Source organism: Mauremys reevesii, linkage group 7, assembly GCF_016161935.1.
Source record: "Mauremys reevesii isolate NIE-2019 linkage group 7, ASM1616193v1, whole genome shotgun sequence".
Taxonomy (NCBI): Eukaryota; Metazoa; Chordata; order Testudines; family Geoemydidae; genus Mauremys; species Mauremys reevesii.
The window spans coordinates 91,905,868-91,923,691 of NC_052629.1; the positions used below are offsets into that span (position 1 = coordinate 91,905,868).

The 17,824-nt window shown below is 41.4% G+C and overlaps 1 protein-coding gene across 1 annotated transcript in view; it reads right to left on the reverse strand.

Moving 5' to 3' along the window:
- The window catches only part of WNT7A (Wnt family member 7A), a 52,514-nt gene extending 34,939 nt beyond the window's left edge, over positions 1-17,575 (reverse strand). The window contains exons 1-2 of the mRNA XM_039480924.1: positions 17,259-17,575; positions 15,489-15,715 (exon numbers count right to left, since the gene is read on the reverse strand). Of these exons, the coding sequence (XP_039336858.1) occupies positions 15,489-15,715; positions 17,259-17,329 (298 nt within the window). The 5' untranslated portion in view covers positions 17,330-17,575. The remainder of the gene's footprint in view (positions 1-15,488; positions 15,716-17,258) is intronic.
- Positions 17,576-17,824: the final 249 nt, after the last annotated feature.

The following is a 17,824-nucleotide window of genomic DNA, read 5'->3' on the forward strand; positions in this document are numbered from 1 at the left end:
GACAAAAGTCCCAAATGACTGAGTAAGGACTGCAAGATTTGGCTCTATGAACCTGCCTCTTCTCCCACACCAACTGTAGTTGGTGACAAAATTCTTATGTGCTTCAATAGAATTAGAATCAGGCCTTTTATAAAGAGAGGATGGATGGGAAGATGTAATCCCCTTGTTAAACATCTGCCAACTGAGCCCTGTCATACCCCAAACAACCACTGGTGATAGCTTATGATTCATGGAACAAGCAAATTTCTGTTATTCATCAGACTTCATGAGAAACATCAATTAAGGAAGGAAATATTACAGGCACTTCATTCTCAGCTGCATTTCTTTTCACATGTGATCTATATTTTTATGTTTGTCTCTAAGTGGTTCATTCTTTAATGAAAAATATCTACTTTCTTACCTCATGGCAAGGAAGCATAATGGAGAGAAAAAAATCAACAAAATCTATTAATAAGGAACCTTCTTTGCCAATTATCAACATGAACAGTCTTTCCGCTGATGGTACTGTGTGCTATGTTTACAAATGAACTAGCAATCAAAGACTTTCCTAAAAGATTTCTTGATTTGTCCTTCGTAAAAGAAACAATTTATATCAATGTTGAAGTGATGGGATATATATGCCTCTGCAGACTATGTTGATCTATTATTGTTAAGACTAGTGGTTTGTCATGAAAATTTAAAGGAGAAGGAGAAGTCTCCAGTAGCCTCCAGTTCAAGATCCTGGTCTACAACCCCAAAACACTGAGGGTACATCTACCTTGCAATAAAAAACCCGCAGCACCAAGTGTCAGAGCCCAGGTAAATTGATGCCAGGGCACAGGCTGCAGGGCTAAAAATAGTGTAGACATTCTGGCTAAGACTGGAGCCAAAGTTTGGAGACCCTCTCCCCACACGGGATCTCAGAGTCAGGGATCCAGCCCGAGCCTGAACATTTACATTTCATTTGCTTAAGAGCCTTTGGTGAGGGACTTTGTCAAAGGCTTTCTTAAAGTCCAAATATACTATATCCATTGGAGCATCCTTGTCCTCATGTTTCTTTGACCCCCCTCAAAGAATTCTAATAGATCAGTGAAGTATGATTCGTCTTTATAAAAGCCGTGCTCTTCAGCAGGGCCATCCCTAGACATTGTGGTGCCCTATGCACCCCCCCCCAGCAGAGGGGGGGGAAAGACTGCGCCTAAGGTCTGTGGGGGGCAGGAGCAGGCTTGGGGGTAGAGGGGAAACCACCCCTCAGCATGAGCTGGCAGAGTGGAGCGAGTTGGGGATGGGTCACTCCACTTCCTGCCTCCTGGTGACTGTAGGGCGGGCTCGACCCTGCACTCACAGGATGGCAGGAAGTGGAGTGACCCAGCCCCAGCCCGCTCTGCTCTGCTCCCCTGGCTCCCAGACTTGGGGGGCATGGGGGAACCCCCCCCGCAACATTCTCCGGCGGAGCAGAGCAGGCTGGGGCTGAGTTGCTCCACTTCCTGCTGCCCAGTGAATGCAGGGCACATCTGACCCCTGCTGCAGTCCCCTAGGACATAGCTCAGGGGAAGGGGTGGAGTGGGGGCGGGGCTGGGGCAGAGAAGGGGCGGGGCTGTGGGGAAGGGGTGGAGTGGGGTGGGGATGGGGCGGAGCAGGAGTGGAAAGAGGCAGAGTGGGGGCAAAGCAGGGGTGGAGGCTATGGGGAAGGGGTGGAGTGGGTGTGGGGCGGGAGTGGGGGCAGCTTTCCTGGCCAGTTCAGACAGCTGGGGGATTGGGCTGGCCACTGGAGCAGCATGCAACTGCATAGGGCACCAGGATATTTGGGGCAATTTGGATTTCCTGGAGCCCTACACAGCTGCGTATTTTGTGTATGGGTAAGGACAGCCCTGCTCTTCAGACAATGATGGTAAACTGGGACATCCTACCTAGTTTACTGAGGAGGCTACTAAGGAGGTTGTGCTGCCAGGAAGGAGGCTGTCAAAGTTGGATGCACTGAAATCTCTAGGATTTCCTACAGTTTATGGGGCGTCGCTATAGAAAATGGGCCCTAAAACCCTTTAAGGGATGACTTGGCAACTTTGTGGGCTGAGCATTGCAGAGATACTAAGCAAAATTATTTCTCATTAGATTATTCTGTGGAAGGGAGGGGATGCTTTAGGTCTACATTTACATCTGTTTTTATTTTTGCTTTAGATGCACCATTTCTCATCTACCACAGGCTGTTTTCAGGAATTGCTTTTCTTCACATAAGAAAAAGACATGGGCCTGACTCTAATCCTACTTAAATCACTGTAAATCAGAAGTAATGTCAAATTTTTAAAAATCTCCTTTTTTGTTGAAAAACAGTTGTCATCTCTTCAGTGCTGAAGGATAGGAGATTGTACTGTAAAGAAGGCAGGTATCCAAAGGAATTCACCACATGGGAAGACTCAAAGACCTCATACAGTATTCATAATGTATCACACACTTGTCTCATCTATTTCAGGCTGCTGTGTTTTGCATAGATGACTCATATTCTGAAGCAGTTACACTTGTTCTGTCCTTAGGAATATAAATGGTGTGGTGAGACATTCTAGCATTAGTATATGTCATTTTGTGTTTATCTAATTTTACTGCTTTTGTGCTGGTTCCATGATTGTGCTTTAAATACTCAAAAGGTGCAACAGGACTTTTACCTTTGTATTCAAGCAAGTAAGTTATAAAGTGCAAGATTTAACCTGCTCTGTAATGTGTGTTTTGCTCAGAACACTGCATATATTAAAAAAAAAGAGAGAGAAAGAGAGATTAACTAAGAGGGGGTGAGACAGTTCTCTTTTTTTCTTTTACTTAATAACGATTGTTTTTTAAAGTTTTTTGGAGCCAGGTGTTGGCACACTCTGCATTTGGCCAGAAAACAGGTGCACATTAACACATCAAAAGCACTGTTACTGTGTGTTCAATTTCTGGCCAGCTTCTGCCTCACACTTATCCTTACGTGCAGGTATATGTCACAGCAGGACTAATCTATTTTGGAGGGGAAGGGATGAGGCTGGGCACAAATGTCTTAAAATACATTAACTACACCCACTTACAGTTAGTCTTCACCTTGAAATGTCACTACAGCACCATGTAAGGACAACGTGGGGAACAACCCACTGTGAGTTTTGAGAGAGCCAGTACTAAGGTGGAGTAATTTCACTCTACTCTACTTCCTCCATCACTCAGGAGTGTATGTATATGCATCTCACAGCCAAATTAGCCCCCTTATCTTAACTTTCCTGCAAAAATTTAGCAATATAAAATTCGAGATCTTATTGCTAGAAGTACCATTGTAAGGGCTCAGGCTTTAACCTCAGTCCAGTGCAGTAATTTTAGTAGTAGTAGTATTTTTAAATCCAGAGCTACTGATGCTTATAGCATCAAAAATTCTTTATAGACAGGACTAGAAACTCTTGTACAGGGAGAAGAGGTAAAGTGGCATAAAAAGATTGTTAGAGTCAAAGAAAATAGAGGGCAAAGAAGCGAGTAATTATTCCTGCCAAGTTTTTATTGTGAGGGGATAATAGAGGGATGCTGTAAAGAAGGAAGGGAAATATGAATAGGGTGCAGAGCAATGGTTTCCACACTATGGACCATGGAGCCCTCTTTGGGGGATATCCAGAACACTCACAACACTGTCCCCCGGGGAAGGAGGGTGATTAAGAAAGCTTGAGTCAGTGATCCTCTCTCCTCTGTAGAACCTGAAAGGTTGGAGAACCCCAAACGGCAGTGCTTGCTGCTCTGGAAATGCCTAAGAGGGTCAGACATGGGGTGTAAGAGCAAAAGAGCATGTCTTAAGAGTGAACTCTGAAGAGACTATTTGGAGAGAGTGTAGAGAGAATATATTCATAGAATGAGTTGCCAGACTGAAAATACGTCGTCATGAACAATCCTCCAACCCAACAGCTAAAAACATCAGAAAGGGACCCAGAAATAAAAAAAAATCTTTGCAAGGTGGTGACATCCATGGCAAATCTTAATAATCTTTACTGACAACTCCTCTTGGCGCTGCAATTTAATATAAATGTACACAATGAACAAACTAAGAGGGGGTGACTAGGATCCATGCAAACCACAGTCTGGGATGTTGGGTCAGAGTAGGAAACACCATACATCCAAATTATGGTTCTTCCAGCCAATAGGATGCTGGGATGCAGAATGTCTGGGGCATCTGAGGTGGGGGATGGAATGAGGTGTGGTGCCTACATAACCTCCTAGGATTGCTGGGGGAGGGTGGAGAGTTTGCTACACTTGTACAAAAGTTGTAGCTTGTACTGACTGGCACTCTAGCTAGAGTGCAACTCACTTTGAAGTGCCTCCGTTAGGATATGCAGCACCCTACTAGTAATGCTAGGCTAGCCCCCAATCTTCCCCATGCTCTCCCAAGCAGCTGCCTTCTATCTGCCTCTTGTTCCCATGAAGTGCCCATGAAGGGGAAGCCATATTTTGGCTTGTATTGCATAAATACTGATAAACAACTTGGCAAAATCCACTTAGGCTAAGAAGTCAATTGATGGACTGGAACACTGCCCTACTCTCCACTCTTTCTGCTTTGCAGAACTTGCTGCAAAGCTAAAGACAGAGATGGGGGAGAAATTCAAACATGGAGACAAAGTCACAGTGAGGAAATTGTCCTTAAGCCCCCTAGCTAGCTAGTAACTTATTCCCTCCTTTTTGTCTCTGGTGAGCAAGGCCCACAATGGATACTAACTTTAGAACACCAGATTTTAGAAACCTTTAGAAAAATATCTATTTGTGCAAGTAAAGGTACTAAAGTAATCATCTCCTGTAATTACATGCGAGATGATCAAGCTCTTTCTGACCTTGGCTACATTACAGGTACAATCTTTACGTTAAGCTGAACTATACTTGAACAAGTGCTTCAATGCTCTAGGAACACATGTTCTTCTTCAGTGTTGGACATGGATATCTTCTGCTTTTTCTGCTTTCTTCTGGACTTAACCTACGCACTGTGGCTATTGGAAGAAATTCTTGCTCGCCCACGTACCAGCATGTCATACTACTGTTTGCTTTGATGGAATATAGTTTGGTATTCATGTCTCTAAAAACCAGTGAGACTTCACTATCACAAAACAACTGGTAGTGCTTTAACTGTCTTTTGATTCACTGGAGTTCTGTCTTTGGATAATGGAATAGATCCTTCTCGTTGTAGCATGTGATAAACAAAGCTGTCTTCAGTCCCGTCACAGTAACACCAACCACAGGAGATGCTGGGCAAGCTCATTACATGTCATAAATAGAAGCACTGGGTTAAATAAACTGAATAAACTAAACCATAAATGCCACCAGTTCCATACTGCTCACACTTTATTAATGGAAACTCCCTCTATTGCTGAATACCAGATCAAGTATTTAGTAAGCAGTAAAACACGAAGAATTCTTTTGTTTGGGCAGTACAAATCCATAGATAGCCAAGCACTACCAACATACCAGTACCTGGTCAAATATTAAGTGCTTTTTGGTGAAGAGATCACTTGTTCTGATGATTATTAAATACATAGAAATAAAGGGTATGTAATATGCCATAAACGGTAGGTAAAAAAACTTAAGGTGTGGTGTAAAGCCTTTTAGCTGCCAAGACACAAATTCAAGCTTTCAAGTTCTTGTGTTTTTCTTGCAACAGCTAAAGCAGAGTTACATCCCATGAAAAGAACAATAGCCTGGCCTTTCAGGGGATGGGCTTGGTGATCTAATAGGTCTCTTCTATCTCTAACTTCTATGGGTTTAGCATCAGTTACATCATCAGCTGCTGCAGGGGGAAACTTTGAACTCAGATTTAGCAAATACTTGAATAAGGGAATAATGTTTTGACCCTTTTAGCTTTTCAATGTATTTATTTGTACTTAAAAGTGTATGTATGACAGTTGTTTCTTGCACAGAACAGCTACTGAAGTCAAGAACAGTGTGTGGCATAACCTTAACACTTGTTACATTGGTCACAATGTGGCTCTTCTAATGTTTAATGTAACTATAGGAAATGCATACTGTACACTACAGCCCTAATCCTACAAACCTGCACATCCATACTTTACCCCATGAATGAAGTGTTGACAGGACTGGGATCTGGCAAGTCAGTGGGGGATCTGTTTGTGTACTTGGGGCAAACATGGACCCATATTCTGTTACTGATTTGGGATTGCCACTTTTTTCCCCCTCCCCAAACATTTCTGTTCTTCTTTAAAACAGAATTCTTCATTTTTAATTAATGTAAATTAAACCCTTTTATAAAATGTCTGTCTATCAGTGCAGTAATAATCAGGGTGTGTTTGGCATTCATAGGAAATCGGGATCTAATACTGCAAGGTGCTGAGTGCCCTCCACTCCCAAAGAAGTCATTGAGAGCTGATGGTGTTGAGCAGCTCAGTTCTAAGATTCTAAGTATGTTTTTAAAAAGTTTGGTCCCCCCATATCAGCTCAACCATAAATTGACTAATCTGGGAAATAAAAAAGACAAATTTGTATTTATCTCACTGGAAAACATACGTTGTATTTTCTGCTATTTAAAGCCAAGGGGTCAGGGAGGGAGTTATCTGCAGTGACATGAACTGAAATATATGTTGATTGTGAAAATAGAAAGATGGAAAATACAGTGTACCTTGCCAATTATGTGCCATGACTAACATTACTTCACATCTCTATAGAGATCATAATTCATAGCTAGTAAAATGGAGAGCAGAACTCATCCTCTGACTACTTATCTCGGTCTGCCTTTTTGAGAGAGAGAGAGCGCGTGTATGGGCTTGATTCTTAAAACAGCATATGTAATTAATTTTAAAAGGCAGCTTTAAAAATTAAAGTATGACCATTTTTCCATTTAAGGGCCCAAACCTGGGTGCTGAGAGCTCCCAACTCTTCTACTAACTTGAAATGAAGTTGAGGATGCTATGTTAAAAATTCTTAGCTAACCAATTTAAAGAAATAGGGTGAATTGTATTTTAAAAAGTAAGCAGGAAATATTTCCCATCTTCAGAGGCTTTAGTCATGCCCATTTATCAGTCTAGATTTTATTATGATTCATTAACACAGATTAATAATGTGAAATTCTGAAATGGGATACAAACAGATATATTCCATTTCATAAGTGAATTCTATTTTAAGCATATAAAGTAGTTACTCAAGGCACAAATATTGTAAAATCAGACCCATCATTCTGGATTTCAGAAGATATGGGTCATCCCTTTTATATATCTTCACTTCTTATATGACACTATGTCAAAGTGTGTTTTATGTAGTTATATTTTCTTTCAGAAAAACCTATATAGTGACCCTGCAATAGGCATTTAGTTACTCTACGTTCTAATGTAATGTAATCTTTTTGTTTCTCTAAAACATGTACTCACAAGATACATTTGAAGGCAGGTATGAGAGCCTTCTGATGTGAATTCCAACTAATGTGACCTTGGGGCAATGTTTTTATCTTACTGTGACAGTCACAGCCTAGAAAGATTGACTCTTTGGCATAAAGCAACATGCTAGGTTTTAGATATATTGTGCCAGATTTTCAGCCTCGCCTCTGTTTTTGAAAGAGCAGTTTTTTGCCTGTGAATAACTAAGCCTGCATTACTGCATATGCAAATACTATGCATATGCTAAAATATAGTGGCAGGAGATGAAAATCCAGCACATAAATGCAAGTCCTCACCTTACAGAGGAAAATGGTAAAATTCCCATTAATTTCACTGGGACCTGTATTTGGCCCTTTCAGTTTATCTTGGGGGCTCATGAGCACCAGTGGTTCAAAATATATAGTATTTGTCAATCTGTAATCAATCACTGGTTGCATTTGGAAAAAATAAGGTCTGTATTGTATTAATGGAACAATACCAAACAGAAGCCTTTTGCTAAGATGGCAGCCTTGCCTGTTTGTTTCCAGAGCAAATATCTTCACTCTGACTATAGAAACTAGTTTAATTTTAACCTACTTTCCTTCTGCAAATCATTTTAGAGTGATCTCTTAGGCCTGATATTTGCTCTCTGTAATTCAAAAAATCAAAAAATTTAAAACCTGTCCCATGAAATTACCCTGGAATTGAATACCAAAAAATGTTGATCCAAAGACATGATAGAAAAAATAATTCTGATGAAATGATATAATTGAAAATACATTTCTAATTTGAAAGGTGAGTAAAGATAACCTTTTACTGAACAGATGTGTGCTTACCGCAAGTCAGATCTATGCACATTAGTGGCAAAATAAGTGTTACTACGTTTTTCTCCTGCTACCTCAGGTATGGGAAAATGACCAGAATTCTTTTCACTTTTATGCATCTGAAAAACAATTGTTTTCTAAATTTCAATTACAAGGCTAGCTAGTTACACTGCAAACCCATGGAAGATAAGAGGGTTACACTGGTATTACAAAGGGCGTAATTTGGCCTTCAGAATATTTGTCAATCATGGGGATGTGTGAGAATGGAAGACTCCACCTTTACTCAGACCACTCCAAGAAGTTTCTCTCCCATTACTATCATGAGACTATGTGGAATGTAAATCACTCAGTGAACAAGAGTTAAGGATGTTGCTGGAAGACAAGCATGGTCTATTTGTCTAAGTATGTAAGTAAGTGGGAGCTAATAACTCCTAACACCTTGTCCCCTTTATGAACCTGCACAGATCACTTAACTTCTCTAACTGAGATTCTCCCTGAAGTTAAAAGTATTGCACAAAGTGCAAATCAGTGCTGAATTTGGCCTATTGTAATGCACATGGGCCATATTCTGTTCACGTCACTCACAAGCGTAGTCCCTTTGACTTCTGTTGCACTACTCGCATGAGTAGTATGAGCAGGATAAAGGTCTGTGGAAAGTAACTTTGCACATTATGGTGAGCCCCCGTCCCCCCGACCCACACACACACTCTGAGACTGTACATACATTCCCCAAAATGAGCCCTTATTCATTGAGCTCTGCCAGTGGTAGCAATGTTGTCAGCTGTAGCGTAAGCAGCACTCAGCTATTTATCAGTCTCTTCTAATCATCCCTGCCTACTGAAGCTGCACTATTGCTGCCTTCGGTGGTGCTGCACTAGCAGTCAATCCCAGGTTCCATTTTTGCTAGCATAGGCAAGGCCAAGAGGATTGTCCATCATGATGGAAGTTATGGACACAATGAGTTAATTTAACAATATTGTGGCACATGTGTCACTCAGGATATTCTTGCTTTTGTTGTGTAATGTACAATGTCTTCATTATTTTTAGGTTTTTTAATATTCAAATCTGCAGTGAAATCCTTTTGTTTAAAGTTGACAATCTGAGTCTCAGGCACATGCATGGCAATAGTGTCTCGTGTGTTTTTTGTGTAATAGGATCATCATGTCCTCTCTCCAAAGGTTGTGTTCAATGTTTTTCACAGGCAATGTCTCAGTGAGGGGAGTCTCCACAGACCTGCCTTGAAATCGCTTTTAGTTTTGCTGTGTCATGTTGTTAGGTCAGAGTCATAGGGGCTTAATAGTTATGCGTTGAAGTTCTTCCTGTTTAATGTCTGTTACAGGATCTTTAAAGACCTGCACTGAAGTTGGTTTTAGTTTTGCCAGGTTTCCATAGACTTCCATTGAATTTGCTTTCAACTTGTCTTGTCACATTGCAAAGACACAACTGTATCATAGCGTCATTAAGGTCATCAGAAACAGAAACATCTTTTTCCTTGTGTTCTTGCATCATCACATCAGCTTGATACTATCTTATTCTGGGTGCAGTTAATCTCCACAGGAACTAGGAGTCAGGACTCAGTTATTTAAGAGATTAACACTCTGTTCATGTCCTGTCGTAGCTATGACAATTAGCAGGTTCACCCTTTCTTTGTGCCTGGTATTACACCGTCTGGGTTGGTCTGCTGAGTATTCAGTGGAAACCCCTCATGGTTGAATTTGCTCTTTCTGTGTTCCATGAGAGCCCAAATTTGAGCTTCATGTTGTTGCAAAAGACTCATCTGCATCGTCAGGCCTTTGGATCCTTTCTGACACTTCATTTGAATAGATGTGAGCAGAACCCTTGGACTGTCTTACTCTGAAGACTTTATGGCTTTGGTGATGGAAAGTTCCAAAATGCTGAAGTGTGGACACCATTATGCATTTGTTAATTTAAAAAACACTCATAATTGCATCACCACATCATCTGCACTGTTATTGACATTATTATTACCAATTGTTATGACCAGATATCCATATTCAAATGTCAGTAAAGTCTTGCTCTTGAAGGACAAACTATACTGTAAACACTAGGAATGAAATTTATGCAGTAAATGGGATGGAGACTCACTGTGAATATATTTGGGAACCTAGTACCTGAACAGGAATATGCCATGTTGATAGTGAATAAATTTAAGTGGTCACTAGCTATAATCCTTCATCCCAAACTATCTTTAAAGACAGATTAACAAAGTTATATGTGACTGCCCAAAAAAAAACGTTTACAAATAATACCTAGCTCTTCTGTGGTGCTTTTCATTCATAGATCTCAATGATCTTAACAAAGGAGGTCAAAATCTTTATCCCTATTTTATAGTTGGGTAAAGTGAATCAGAGAGAAGGGGACATGACTTTCCCAGTGTTACCCAGCAGATCAATGGCAGAGTTAGGATTAGAACCCAGCTCTCCTGAGTCACAGTCCAGAATCAACAAAAGAAAGAAAATTAAACTTGTATCGGTGTGGTTACACTTGCACAATACCAGAATTCAGACTACCAGGTAAAGACAAAAATAATAAAACAATGATATCCCAGGATTCAGATTGATGATAAAACTGTATCTGATGTCATAGAAAGGTAGGGCTGGAGGGGGCCCCAAAAGGTCATCTACTCTATCCCCATGCACTGAAGCAGGATCAAATATACCTAGACCATGCCTGACAGGTGTTTGTCTATTTTGTTCTTAAAAACCTCCAGTAATGGGGATTCCACAACTTCCCTTGATAGCCCATTCCAATACTTAACAGTATTGGTAGTTGGGAAGTTTTACCTAATCTCTAACCTAAATCTCCCTTGCTGCAGTTTAAGACTATTATTTCTTGTCCCACCTATGCACGGGGAGGACAGTTGATTACATCCTCTATAATAGCCCTTAATATATTTGAAGACTTCACGAGGTCCCCTCTCCCTCTTCTTTTCTCAAGATTAGACAGATCCAGTTTTTTTTAAGCTTTCCTTATAGGTAAGGTTTTCTAAACCTTGTATTACTTTTGTTGCTCTCCTCTGGACTGTTTCCAATTTGTCCACATCTTTCTTAAAGCATGGTACCCAAAACCAAACATAATAATCCATTCAAACCTTACCAGCGCTGAGTAGAGTGGAACAATTACCTCCCATGTTTTACTCCTCTTAATACACCCCAGCATGATAGTAGCCTTTTTCACCACTGCATCACATTGTTGACTCTCGTTCAATTTATGATCCACTATAATCTCCAGATCCTTCTCAGCAGTACTACTGACTAGCCAGTCATACACATTTTGTATTGGTGCATTTAATTTTTCCTTCCTAAGTACAGTACTTTGCACTTGTCTTTACTGAAGTTCATCTTGTTGATTTCAGACCAATTTGTCAAGGTTATTTTGAATTCTAATCCTTTCCTCCAAAGTGCTTGCAATTCCTCTCTGCATGGTGTCATCCACAAATGTTATAAGCATGCTCTCCACCCCATTATTCCAGTCATTTATGAAAATATTGAATAGTAACCATTGATGACTACTCTTTGAGTATGGTCTTTCAACCAGTTGTTCACCCACCTTATAGTATTGTCATCTAGACCACATTTCCCTAATTTTCTTATGAAAATGTTGTGTGATACTATGTCAAAGGCCCTATTAAAATCAAGATATATCACTGCTTCCCTGCATTAGTTAGGCCAGTAACCCTGTCAAAGAAGGAACTTAGGTTGGCTTGTTATTATTTGTTCTTGACAAATCCATGTTGGCTATCACCCTGTTATCCTCTAGATGCACAGTAATTGATTGTTCGATAATTTGTTCCAGTATCTTTCCAGATATTGAAGTTAGGGTGACTAGGTCTATTGTTCCCTAGGTCTTCTTTGTTTCCCTTTTTTAAGATAGGTACTATGTATAGAACAGTCAACATGAATATGCAGTTGTTAAGGTAACCTATCATCTTAGATTTACACACACAACTCCAGTTAGCATAGGAGTTGTATGGCTGAATCCTCACAAACTGAAAGAATTTCTTTTGGGGTACTTAGTATAGTATTAGTACACATATATGCCCATGTTGTAATCATTTAATGATGCAGTGGTATTTCAACAAGTTCCATTACAGTCATTTTGAATTTGCATCCTAATCTTAGCACAGGCACCACAGTGCCACTTTAAAGTCACATGGCAGTCATCTAATAGAGAAAGCAGAATGATGTCATGCGGTCAAATGATTTTATTGCAAATTGCAGCTGTGGCACCAGTGGTATCCTGCCAACTTCCAAGATAACAATTTTAAAGATTCAGCCATACTGAGAAACATCATCAGTGTTCACACATTAACTAATATTTTAGTACCTTTTACACTTACAGCAGTCTAATGGCAATCCAGAGTAATCATGTGAAAGGAATCAGAAAGTAGAGAGCTACAGCTACTACTCATATAGAAAAATATACAATGAAAAATATTTTTAAATTAATATTAAATTGCATTGTTATTAGTGCATTGGTTACCATATAGGAGATATTTTAGGTTTAACATTTCATATTGCATGTATCATTCCTGTCCCCATTCCCAGTATTTATGATAACAAATGTGAGAGTTTCTCTTTTATCTTATCTTAGTTGTGGGCATTAAGTCTGGCCTTTGTCTTTACTAGGTATAGGATTTGCCCTTCTTAACACAGTGAAATATTAGCTTAGATGATTGTGAATTGTAGTTCATACTGGTTCTTTACAGGGCTTAGGGAGATGGAAAGAACAGTTGATAAAGGGGAATGTAAAACTGAGCAGCTTAGAGAAGCCTAGGAACTGAATGGTTTTTTTCCATCTTCTTATAAAATGATATTGTCTGAATCAAATGTGCAAGGGTTTCCACACATGCTGATACAGACAGGAAACAGAGAAGATCAAGAAGACAATCTGTGGAACACAAATGGTTACACTAATGTTATTAATATTTAGTGGCATTCAATAGACCCACTATTTTTCAGCGAGTTAACTCAGCCATAACAGTTTACACTGAAATCAGACGTGCCATTAAAGGATCCCAGGGATGTACTCCTGAGCTCCAAAAAAGCTGCTTTTTTGCATGGGATTGATTGTCTTTCTTATGTACCTTGCAAGCAAGATGGATATAGTATAGTTTGAAATGCAAGTGTAAACATTGTTTAAATCTGAACATTGTTGCTTATGCATTTTAAGTGAGTTTTGTTCATTATGATCCATGTTCAATCCTGGTATAAGTTCTGAAGTCAATGGAGCTATGCCAGGGATGAGATTGGCCTGATCTGTTTGAATACACCTATCTATATAAGCATTATAATGGGTAATTAGATATGAGGTAACACTTCAAAGATGGATCAAATCCACTTCCTTTAATATCGACTTTCTTTAAAAGTACCTAAATATAGCCTACCAGCTAAATCAATGTTGAAAAACACTGACAGTGTTTACACAACATACCACAATAACTCTGCATATTTGTTGCTCTTGGGCACATACATTTTCTTTTTACAAATATATATGTAACTGTTAGATTAGAGAGGTCTAATCCTACCAGCCTTCTAAGCAGAACTATCATTGAGGTCAGTCAGACACATGCCTGCATAAATCAGTGGCTGGAATGAGCCAACTTTATAGAAGCAGTTATAGTCTTCCAGTGTAACAGACACCTTTTGAGAAGTATGCACTAATGTTGTATGCCTCAGTCTTTGGGTGACCAATCTGAGACATAGTGCCTGATTTTCAGAGGTGTTGAGAACCCATTGGCCTAAGAATTTTCCCTGGTTTTGTTCTTGCATAAAAACATGGGCATTGGAAATCACACACACATACGTTCAAGTAATACTAAAACATTTACTTAAACCTGCCTAAGTGAGGAACTTCAGATATATAGGTGCCAATGCTGCATTCTTGGTGTACCAATCCCAATGACTTTGATGGGCATCTTGGGTGCACAAGGAATGCCGTACTGGTATTATAGTTAGGTTGTATCCTGCCCTGATCCACCTGCCCTGAGTGGATTAAGACAAACTGGGGCCTGAATCCAATCCAACCAAAGGGCTTCTCAACGAACCAAAGACTCTGCACAAAAAATCAAAGAGCCCAGTACTCCTGGTGTAAAAGTGCCCCTGGCACTCTTGGCTCCTTGCCTTGCCAATGCTACATCTTGCTTCCCAAGCCCCATAGAATACCTTAGCTCTCTATTATGACAGTGTTCCCTCTTCCAATAGATCTTTGAATCTAAACTTGTTGGGTCCCTGGGCACTGTCACAGTCCAAGGCATAGAACCCCAGAACTGTGGACTCCACTGTCAGACATGGGACTCATATCGGTATCAGTGACCATTTTTAATTGTGAATTGAAAAGTGACTATGGCCCTTTAGGCTGAAATTTTATCCTTAACTCTTCTCATTGTTCCCAAGTATGGCATGATCAACAAACATAAAGAAGCCCTCAGGTGCCATAAGTGCTGCAATACATAGGTCTGAGGAGAGTGTTTCCCCCTTCATTCGAAATTTCCTCGCATCTAAATTTGTATTGTTATTGCTGCTATTTGAGTGCAATTTTAAAATGTCAGTACAAAAACCCCCAGCATGTATGATCGAGAGAGATGACCCCACATTGGAAATTCAGATTAGAACCCCTTTGACTGTGGATGTGGTTCAGCCTTGAATGCCCAGATATTAACTGCACCTAAGGTTTGGGCTGGGTTGAATTCTAAACTGGCAGGTGTGTGTTTTCTGATTCTGTTTTCGAAGGGGCCAATCTCTCACCAAATAAACAGTTAGTTTTCATGAGCTTCCTGGTCTAAATAGTGGGACTCTCACATAAGGCACTGACCCTGTAATAGTCCACCCTTTGGGGCTGATATCTACAGAGAATGGCTCATGAGCTTTCTGTGTGTAGAGTCCAGAACTTAGCCTCCCTTCAATACCCTGTCTCCCAACAAAACCCCTAACCAGATCCAAATCTCCAAGTCTTGTTGTGTGTTGTACATGCATGAAAAAAGGCAGAGGGCAGAGGCTTTGCAAGTATAGGACGGTGGAATATTTAGAGGAAGATGGCTTTTTATTTGCTTTCTTAGAGTATTTGAGAGGGTTTCACTTTCCATATCCTATGGAGAAAATGCAGATATCTATTTTGGTAATCCTAGAGAAAGGGGCAGGTGAAAATACACTAAAGGGAATGCACTGGCTGGCACAGAGTGGATGTCCTGGCAGGTCTTTCCCAGCCCTAGCATGTATGATTCTGTGACATTTTGATGTGTACCAAACCCTTTTTGCTAACCTTTTGGTGGACTTCAGGTCCAAACCTTGCAATAACCAGTAAAGAGGTAACATACCCACTTTCAGCTCTTTTCCAAAGACCGTCCTTTCCCCCAAGGCAGAGCAATTCCAGCGTCCATTTCGGAATTGAAATTGACATTCGTTGATTCCCATTTGAGACCCTTCTCCGATCACTATGATAGCATCGGGTCTGCTCTGACAGATTGCCCTCTGTCTAGGAGCTAAACCCGGGATCTTGTTACAGATGATGCTGGCCCCCAGAGCCACCACAGAGGAAAAACCCCTGGAATGAGAGAAGAAGGGGAAAGACTCAGAACAAATAAAATTAGCACAGCAGCTTTCAGAGCCAATCGATTCCTGAGGCGGCAGCGTTCTTAGGCGCTTTCAGAGGGAGGCATCTTCTCACTTCAAAGCATGTGCTCTGCCTTGAAAGCGCTTTCAACCTAGGATCTTCACATTCGCGTTGTGACGCTACTTAGTAACCTTTCCCCGGAGCAAGCGCTTTTCAGGCCGCTTTGTGTCAGGCTATAGATTGGTGTGAAGGAGATAAAGGGGCTGAACCCCAGCAAAGGACAGCGAAAGCCCCATCCTCTGTAACCCTGCTCAGGTATTCACGTGGCACCGTGCGTTTAAAACCCTTCCCCGGCTGTTGGCTAATGCCACGGGTAGGTTGTGGCACATACTCCAGCAAAACAAAAACATCATTTGACTCCACCAGCCCCTGGCCAAGACCAACCCAACTTTTTGCTGGGCTTGTTGCCCTCCCCAGCCCGTCCCTTGCGGAACCTGGGGATAATAATAGAATAATGACGTTTAAAGGAAAGATTGGGTCAATTTCACGGACATCAGAGCCTCGCCCTTCCCCCCCCCATCACTTTTTTTTTCTGTCTATAATTAAAAGAGCGATAAAGAGCGCGTGGGCTTTTGCCAAAACGTGACCCAACTTCCTGATTCATAAATCAGAGCGCATGCAACTCCAGCGCCCAGAACAAGCACACACACACTCCGAGGGCTGGGGTTTTCATTGCTATGATCATCGTCATTGTTCGATTAAGCTATTAAATTAGTGCAGTTGGGAAAAATAAAGCGGCCCCTCCCCTCTGATCCAGGGCTGCAGCCCACTCCCTGCCCTGGCAGAATAACGCCTCCGATTTGGGTGAGGGGTAATGCTAAAGATGCTGCTGATCTCCAGGTGAGAGGAGAGGGTTTGGCTCTGGATAGCCGGAGCGCTGGCGTGTATTTAATTTCCCATTGCTTTTAATAAAGAAAAGCGCCCACTTTGACCAGTCCGGCAGCTAATGACAGGGTGACCCAGGGCTGCCCTGCGAGATCGCTGTTGCGCGCTCAGGAGCCAGGAGCGGGTCCTTATCCCCCTCAGCAACAGTCCAAGTAGTTTGCACCTGGGAAGAGAGGAGATGGTTTCCCCGGAGGTCCCAGGGGAGGAAGGGGTAGGGAACCGGCGGCCTCTCTGGCTGTGCTCGCTCTCCTGAACGGCTGACAAATGTCCTTTCAAATCCCATTGAAGCGATACTCGCCATGCATGTGAAAGCAGAGTTTGGTTTGATTTCAGGGGATACGGTAGGTACAGAAAGAGCATAAAAATAACCCCAGCACATTGCCATTCCAGTCATGCTTCCGGCACTTCACCAATGACTTTCCCATTCCCCGGCTCTACACCAAGAATTCAGTTAAAGGCAATAGCATTTCTGCTCTGTCTTGTTAAAAAAAATAACAACATTCTTCCAAACTTTCCCAGTTAAATATTAACAGGTCTGGACAGGATAGGCAGAGAGAAATCGTTTGCGGGTTTTTTTAAAGTTACTTACCCAATTTTGATATATACAATCCCTAGGCTCAGAAAGATATGGAAAATCCAACGCCTTGTTTTCCTGTTCATATTCCTTGTTTGCTGATTTTCAGATCACCATGCAAAATGATGCCTCTAATGCTATTCGTGCTGGTTAATTTCTCGTTGCCTCAGACAGTGCAGCTCCGGGTCAAGGTAGTGCAGACAAAATAGACAAACCCTCTTGTGATCTGAACAGGCAGTGTGTGTTTGTAAATCCCAAGAGACAAACACCATATCCCTCAGCTGGGTCTCTCTCTCTCTCTCACTCACCCACCCTGTGTCTGTCTGTCTCTCTCTCTCTTTTTTTCTTTTTATTCCGGATTTGTATGCCTGTCACACGTAATACTTTAGTGCTGGGAACGTATAGGCTGCAGTGATCGCTCTCTGCACGCAGCAGCTCTGGATCTCCCCTCAGGTTCAATGTTACTATCTATCTCTTCTTTTTTTTCTCTCTCTCTCTCTCTTCTTCAGCTACTTGGGCGTGTTCTCCAAAGGAGGGAGTTGTCCAGTCGGGAGGTGGGGGGTGAGGGGGGAGAAGGGAAT